The sequence below is a fragment of the Olea europaea genome, unplaced genomic scaffold, assembly GCF_002742605.1.
Source record: "Olea europaea var. sylvestris unplaced genomic scaffold, O_europaea_v1 scaffold7760, whole genome shotgun sequence".
NCBI classification, from domain to species: Eukaryota; Viridiplantae; Streptophyta; class Magnoliopsida; order Lamiales; family Oleaceae; genus Olea; species Olea europaea.
This window is the reverse complement of record NW_019266181.1, coordinates 1-8,058: the sequence shown is the minus strand read 5'-3', so window position 1 is coordinate 8,058 and position 8,058 is coordinate 1. Positions and strand designations below refer to the sequence as shown.

Here is an 8,058-nt window from a genome sequence, read left to right as displayed (position 1 = left end):
GTTAATTTGAAGTACCTAACTCTATAATGTCAAATAATGGTATGCAATTTCAAGGAAGAAAGTAAAGAGCCATGTCTAACAAGCTGGGAATTCACAAACATTTCTCCACTCTATACTACCCTTAGGCTAACAACAAGTAGATGCAGTGAATTAAAACTCGAAATAGCATCTTGAAAGGAAAGTTAGACACTATAAAAGGACTATGGGGAGAAACCCTTTTCTCCTTAGCCTATGAGATGGAAGCCATGCTTCCGATCGAAATCGGGTTAAGTTCCACAAAACAAAAGGATATGACAAAGAACAAAATGAAGAGGCTATAAACACGAACTTAGTCCTTATAGAGGAAAAGCTAGAGGACTTCTAAATTAAGCTCGCCATATATCACGGGAAGATGGAAAGACATTTCAATTCTAATGTTCATAGGAAAAATTTTAGAATAGGGGACTTGATATTAAAGAAAGTCTGTGTTGTAGACAAAGAAATAGGCTCCAGTTCACTATGCCCAAAATGGGAGGACCGTACAAAGTAATGGAACTAACTACGTCGGGAACACAAGTTCGCGATGAAAATGAGATCCTCTTAAAGCACACTTGGAATGGCATATACTTAAGAAAGTATTATAAATAAAAGTGAATACAGTAAAGTTAGATGATCGTTAAGCAATATATTTATTAAAAAAATTTAGTTGAACCAAATATAACGAACATGAAGATAGAAATCTTTTCATATAAAGTTACAAGATTGGAGTACATTTATATGCGAACTGATCTAACTAAAGAGATACGTTTGTATGCAAACTAAACTAACCAATACACCCATCATTCTTAATTATCGAGGTCAATTGAGGCCAAAGACAAAAGGCGTATCGAAAGCTTTTTGGTGGAATCAAGTTTGGTGAATGTAACTGTCTGATAGCTCATGGCGCGACAACCAGTCAGGTCCATCACCCTTCCATCTTAGGCGATCTCTCACAGATGCACGTATGTGAAAAATGCAAAAACATAGCAAATTTCCTAGCTTCTGAATCATATGCACCAGCGTCAAAATCACAAATGTTTGGAAATAGCATGGCAAAAGGAAAATTAAAGTAATTTCAGAGTTTTGTTCGACCACATAAGGTATAACTAAGAGAGCTAAGGAGGATACATCAGGAAAATGCAGTGGAATCACAATGAGCATTTACAGAATGCTTCTTGGAAGGGGTACAAAAGGAACTGGCCCCTCCAAGAATTAGCAATGGAAAAAATTTCAGAGTCATTTCTTGGCAATAAAGAAGAAAAAAACTAGGATTTTATGTATATATAGGCTCCATAAAACACATTTTAGCCATTGAATCTCAACAGACTCAATATCGGCCATAGAAAAATAAAGTAATCTCAACCCTCGAATATGAAGAGGCATACAAACATATGTTCCAAAGCAAGTGTGTGAGTTACGGTCATTAAAATGCACAAGTCAAAGAGACATTTCACCTAATCACGAGTTAATTAGCATTAAGATAAAATGGCATTCCATCTAGCCATGCATTAACTATCATTATGAGCACAGAAACATACTGGAAATATTAGAAGGCTACAAGTTCACAGCCCAATCATAAATAGTTAGGCTCGAACTTGAGGGATTATTTGTTGAATAAGAAAATATAAGTAGGGAGAACAAACGAGGACATGACCTCTTTATGCGTGCCTAGAGACGCGAGGCTAAGAACAAACTCAGAAGCTTGCGTACAAGAAGACGAGCTATCTCCGTTGAAGAAATTATAACTAATATACGTGCGAATAAATGTTTAAATTGTAACTTCAAGACCAATGAATAAATAGCACATCAGCTAGTAAATAAAATGTGAATACACGACAAAATTAGTTATAAACCCGATATTAATTGACCGCCACCTATCATTTACTTAAAGGACCCAAAAGAATAATCTATAAATAGGCTCACCTAAGAAGCAGAATGGATACAAATTCAAATATTTCCTTCTCAAATAATCATTTCTCATCTCGCTCCTTGATGTATATCAAGCATTGTGAATGTAAGAGAAAATCATGGCTCGCTGAGAAGAATTTGTTGATTATAATTTTGTGGTCAACACCTACCAATCCATTTGCACAGTTTTTTATTATATTGGGGAACAGAAAATGACAACATATTTATCTGGTTTAAACTTAAATCACACATTTAGTATATGAGAATCGAAATGCCAAATCGGAACATAAGTTGAAAGTCAGAAAATGTAAATAATCTCATTAGTTCTTTAAGATAAGTATACCTCGAAACGAGTTGCGGTTATCAACCGGCATACAGGACACACACGAACCGAACCTTCACAATCCTTACACAGACAGAGGTGTCTACAAGGCATCAACAATATACACACCTCCTTCATTTTACATAATTTACAAACCATATTATTCTTAACCGATTTAGGCTTCCCCAACCCACCCGGTAAGCTGAGGTAATTGTTTGGATCAACGAAAGATTCAGCATCATCTATTTCACTATCTCCAAATCCTTCTTTCCCTTGGTTAGAATCTTGCATTGCCAGTTGGAGATTGGTTTTTAGTATATTACACACTGACTCGTTATACTTGGCCATATAACACCAACTCTGGGCTTCAGCTGTAACTTTCTTCATACTCTCAACTAGTTCCAGATTTTTTTGAGTTATAATCTTGAACTCGAGATCTTTCTCCTGCAACTGCTTACTGAGCAGGTTCTCCAGAGCCATCAATAAGGAAGTCGTGTGTCTCTGCTTTAAGTCCCTTAACCCTTTGGCTACGTGTTCTTCCTGTTCAAGTGAACTTAAAATTAGTCATGGCACAAAATCGAGTACAGCAAGTTGTAACCAAAATTAAATTGCACAGATTACACCTAGGAAGAGGGACCTTATTTGGATACAGAATGATGGTTGGCCATATTACTGAAAAATTAATTCAAAAAAAGAAATGGTTTGAAGTACCTGAATTCTGATATACTTTTTGATTTCTTCATTTGGCAGGTTGAACTCTGTTTTGAGATCATTGCACAGAGAAGATATAATTGATGACAAATCCAACATACTTCCACTTGCAGAAGTAATAGAGGAGTTACGCTCATCGTCATCATAAGACAACCTTAAACCAGTCGACACAGGATTCTGGTTCAAAATGATTCTCAGTCGATCAGCTTCATCGTGACAAATATTGTTATTTACGCAATTTTGAAGGTTCTGCTGCCTCGAGATTGCTTCTGTGTCCCTGCCACATTCATTAGGTAGGAGACCTAGACTGTCATGCTTAGTTGGAAAAAACTTTACTGATCCGACATGGAAATCAATTGGCACTGTAAAACAAATAGATCAGAACACATCTAAGAGTGAAGCCAATAAAGATTCAAAAGATGAGGTGATTAATTATTTTTATTCCAAGATCCATGTAGTACAAATATCATCCCTCATACAGATCATCTTGCTGCACATGGAATGAATACTCTCTTGGAGAGAACCAGTCTTGAATAGTGCATCCAAAGTCTTAACCCACATTATTTAGGATCATATAAAACAGGCTTATTATCCTTTATTTCTCTGATTTTTGGGAGGGAGAATGCCTATGCAGCCGCATCATGCCGGTCAAAATGGATGCGGACCAACAACAAAACCGGAAGTAGAAGCTAAGCAATGAAGATTTTGATAAATATTTGGGTTTAAATGTTTTGACATTAGAAGATTTTGAAGTTGTCACTGAATTTTCCCAAATATTTTCTAGTTGCTATTTGAACTTTAAAGATTTTCGAGTTGCCTCTAAAATTACCAAAATGTTATCCCATCAGTCACTCACCATTTTGAGAATGCACACCACTCAACAATTTTGGTGACATAACATACACTAACGTCAAAAGCATGCAAATTGCAATGCATGAACAGTGACAACTAGAAAAACTTTTAAAGCTCAATGGCAATTCAGAAACATTTTGGAAAAGTTCAATGACAACTAAAAAACATTTGAAAAAATTCAATAGCAACTGAGATATTTAACCCTAGATATTTTAATGAAGATTTACCAAAAATGCACACTTATTCTAGAAATAAAATTAGGAATTAGTTTATGATTTATTTAGAATTATTTTCTTGCTCTTAAGTTATCAGATTTTTATATTTTGGTATTTTGGCAACTTTCCAGCATTGTTATAAATGTAATTATGTATGGGACTCACTATTTTGGACCCCAAGAGCTCATATCTAGGGAAGGCTTGGCATCTCGACGTTGGCTCTTCACCTCATAATGTTGCGTCTCTTCCGAGATCGGGATCGTTAAGCCTTAATCCATTCACGTAAGTAAGTTTATAGCTATTAGCTCACCAACTAGCTCATTAGGATGCAAGCAAGCTCCTCCTTGGGTGGATACCTCCATTCCAAAAATGAAAAGTTCGACACAATTGGGGTTTTTGAAATTCTCAAGTGGATGAATAAGCATCTTGAGAAAGCTTTTCATTTGTCTATCAATGAAACTCTAACGACATCAAATCTTTTGGAAGGACATCAAGCCACATTAATGCTAGACTAGCTCTCTGAGAAATGGATGTGGCCAATAATGATACTATTAATACCATGAAAAAGGTACAAGATGAAAGTAACTAAATTATTATGAGCCGTAGCTAATATAATATACAGATGAAACAATTGCACAAAATTTAGAGATGAAAGGCTTTATAGTAATGATGGTAAATATTTGCAATGATCAGAAAGACTGAAGGAGATTTCATGGTGCATGCTTCCACAGAATTATTCCACTTATTCAATCAACCAGAGTGTCTTAATGGCCTTTTTGGTTGGATGGATTGTTCTCGACAATATTAAAAAAGAAAAGGAAACTAAAATCTTGTCCGGTCTAGTCCAATCTAGATCATTAAAATGAGCCTTAAATGTTTACATGCCAAATTTAATGATAAAAAGTATTCAGTTCACCATCTTAAAGTCAGAAGGCATAACTACTAATGTGGTTCGTGTGCAACTATAGGTACACAATTATCATTATTATATATCCCTTGTTCTGAGGCAAAATATCAAGTGAGCAGAAACCAGTAAGGTAGTAACTTGGGTAAATGCAGTAAAAAAAGCATTCTTATACATCACCTTATAGACACGATTAGATTAAAATCTACACACAAACCAATATCCTAGATATGTTAAAATGGATTTTGTTAGGAAATATGTAATTGGCAAATCTGTGACCAAGGACTAAAATGTAATAATTGTAAAGTCAAGGATTAAAATGTCATAATTGTAAGGTCAAGGACCAAAGTGTCAAATGTCCAATAGTTCAGGGACTTGAGTTGCTAATAATCAAAGTGTTGAAGGCTAGGTCTAGGGTTGTGATGGATGCCTCGAAGTTGCAAACGGTGCGAGATTTCGCTAGAGTCACGCCATGATCTCGCTCGAGCCACGATTGCAGAACCACTGTCGCAAGAGCCTCGCCAGCAGGTCGCTCTAGCTAAGTGGACGTCGCTCGAGTCACGCTGGTCCCTCGCTCGAGCGACCTATTTATCTGGGCAACATTAAGTTTAAAAGCTCGCGATTTTTTGACGCGCCACAAAAACCATACGTTGAGCCATATAAATATGATTCGTCTCCTTCGAGTTGAATAGAGAGGAAATACACATTGAAGCCATATTATTGATTCTCTCTAAAATCCTTGAAGATCAAAATCCTCGAAAAGCAAAAAAAAAAAAACATCACACCCTGAAACACCAAAACACCACCTTCTCTAAATCCTATAAAACTTCCAGAAGATCCTCAGATTGAAGATCCGGGAAGAACTTGCTTGAAGAGCGGGAGTGCTTGACGATTCACGGGAAGTAGAAGTCATACAAGGCTGGGATGGTAGCACAGATCTGCTAGATCCAGGAGAGTCTTGTTCTCAAACAGTAAGGAGGTTAGAAAATTGAGGGGATCAATTGTTCTGGCGTACTGTAAGTTACCTTCTACAAATAGTGGATCTCTACTGGCTTGTGCCCGGAGTTTTTACCCAGTTGGGGTTTCTCCGTCAACATTCGTTGTGTTCTTTTATTGCTTTAATTTATTTATTGTTACCATTAATTCAACATATGTAATTAAGACATGTGAATGAATCTGGACAAACTTTAATTCTTGTGACTTGTTGCACGAATTAATTAATAAGTTTTTTTAATTCCGCATGAACACCTATTCACCCCCCCTCTAGGTGTTAGTTGGGTCGAACGTAAGGTTTTTCAGATTTTATGACTACAATTTCCATATAAATGTAGCTGATTCGAGGTCATGGCAAGACACAGGGAATGTTTATTTAATTCAACATATGTAATTAAGACATGTGAATGAATCTGGACAAACTTTAATTCTTGTGACTTGTTGCACGAATTAATTAATAAGTTTTTTTAATTCCGCATGAACACCTATTCACCCCCCCTCTAGGTGTTAGTTGGGTCGAACGTAAGGTTTTTCAGATTTTATGACTACAATTTCCATATAAATGTAGCTGATTCGAGGTCATGGCAAGACACAGGGAATGTTTATTGTCAAGGAAAGGATGGACTGTACAATTCTTCTTATTACCTCCAAACATTTCAAAAGCTATTTAATATAATAGGGAAGTCCTTCTGAAGTATAGTAACAAGCCGTATTCAAGCCTGCAAAATAAGAAGAAACGAGTTGTGATTAAAATGTGTATATATATAATCAAGGTTATAAAACTAAACAGAATTGAATTACAAAATTGACTACGATATTTTTGTTGTTTTTGTCGACCTTCCTTCCTGCAGATATCTCATATCTCATGTATTTTTTTTTTTCCTTTCTTCCATAATTCCCTTTTCACTTCTGATTAATTTTCTTTCTTCTTCTTCCTTCTTTTATTTACTTAATATTTCTGTTCATTATATCCTTAGTAGGAGAAGTAGAGTGTGATTAACACACTTGACTATTAGAAGCATTTCTCAAGCCGAAGATGGGGACATATCAAATCAAAAGATTTTTGAAATTGTATGATATTGCACAATATGAATCTAATGGAAGCTTAAATTTAAGAGAAACAAAATGACAGGGAAGAATGATGTCATTTCCTTTCCTTTCTTTGTAAATGTAAAAACACTAAGGCATCTCATTACTCTGCCGTGGTTTCTAAGGATGCAACACTTGAGTTGCCACATTCTACTGCACACAAATGTCTTGACCATGTTCAACCTTGTTTTGCGAAGCTATTCCCCTGCTTCACATTGAAGGAAACAAGGATTTTGTTTCAGTTGTCACAGTCTAATGCTCACATATGCTAAAGACTAAAGCTCATTACACTGTTTTGGAAGCAGTTGACCCATACATCGACTATTTATAGCGAGTTGGTTAATCAATGATGACCATGTAATGTGTTCTACATAAAGAAATCAATTCTTTGCCTGAAGGCTGAGACATGGAGAGGCCAATATCAAAATCACATACTAGCATAAAATGAACATGAATATGACAACTTAATTGAGGGGAAACTACTCAGACAGCAGCGGAAAATGGATTAGGAAACTGACAAGTTCATAAGCTAGATATTATTTTAGCATTTGCTTAGTGGTGAAAAATGCGCATCTCTTGCTTTAGCCAGTAATATTTGAAATCTCCTATTTATAACCAGATATATCACTTCCTCTCATTTTTTGGTAATCATATAAATTATGCATTTCATTGTTAAACCAGAAACCTTGCCGGAATTGTGCCTTGGTAACAAACCTCAATGACCATACTCCCCAACTCTAAAACACCATGCCCAGCAATATTTTGTTTTCAAGGAAGCAAAATGTTGGGAATCTACTTATACATGCACAGCGGAATTTAAAATAATTTTCGATTCCCACCAAGAATCGCCTTTGTGTTTAGATAGAAATTGTGATAAGATTGTACCTTTTTCAGATTTGCAATCCTTTTGCTTTTCTTTTCGTTCCATCAACCTTGATTCGCCACCACAGCTGTCCAATTGTTCAACCTCCAACGGTGATCCACACAGAGAATATGATTGCAGCCTCTAGGGTTTTCTCTTGTGCCAGCAAGAATAATGAAAACCA

The 8,058-nt window shown here is 36.0% G+C and overlaps 1 protein-coding gene across 2 annotated transcripts; it reads right to left on the bottom strand.

Moving 5' to 3' along the window:
- Positions 1 to 2,232: 2,232 nt before the first annotated feature.
- On the bottom strand, positions 2,233 to 6,831 carry LOC111391345 (E3 ubiquitin-protein ligase BOI-like). 2 transcript variants are annotated; one of them, XM_023016545.1, is made up of 3 exons: positions 6,569 to 6,831; positions 2,960 to 3,321; positions 2,233 to 2,788 (listed from the first exon to the last, which is right to left on the bottom strand). In XM_023016545.1, the coding sequence occupies exons 1-3, from the start codon at positions 6,576 to 6,578 to the stop codon at positions 2,255 to 2,257; spliced, it is 906 nt and encodes a 301-aa protein (XP_022872313.1). In that variant the 5' UTR covers positions 6,579 to 6,831; the 3' UTR covers positions 2,233 to 2,254. The 2 variants fall into 2 exon arrangements, with proteins under 2 accessions (XP_022872313.1, XP_022872314.1); XM_023016546.1 differs by lacking the exon at positions 6,569 to 6,831 and adding an exon at positions 4,192 to 5,168.
- Positions 6,832 to 8,058: the final 1,227 nt, after the last annotated feature.

Bases quoted from the DNA above. Each gene is read 5' to 3' on its own strand.
- LOC111391345 (XM_023016545.1), bottom strand. The intron at 2,789-2,959 runs GTACTTCAAACC...TCACTTGAACAG, and splicing joins AAAAGTATATCAGAATTCAG to GAAGAACACGTAGCCAAAGG.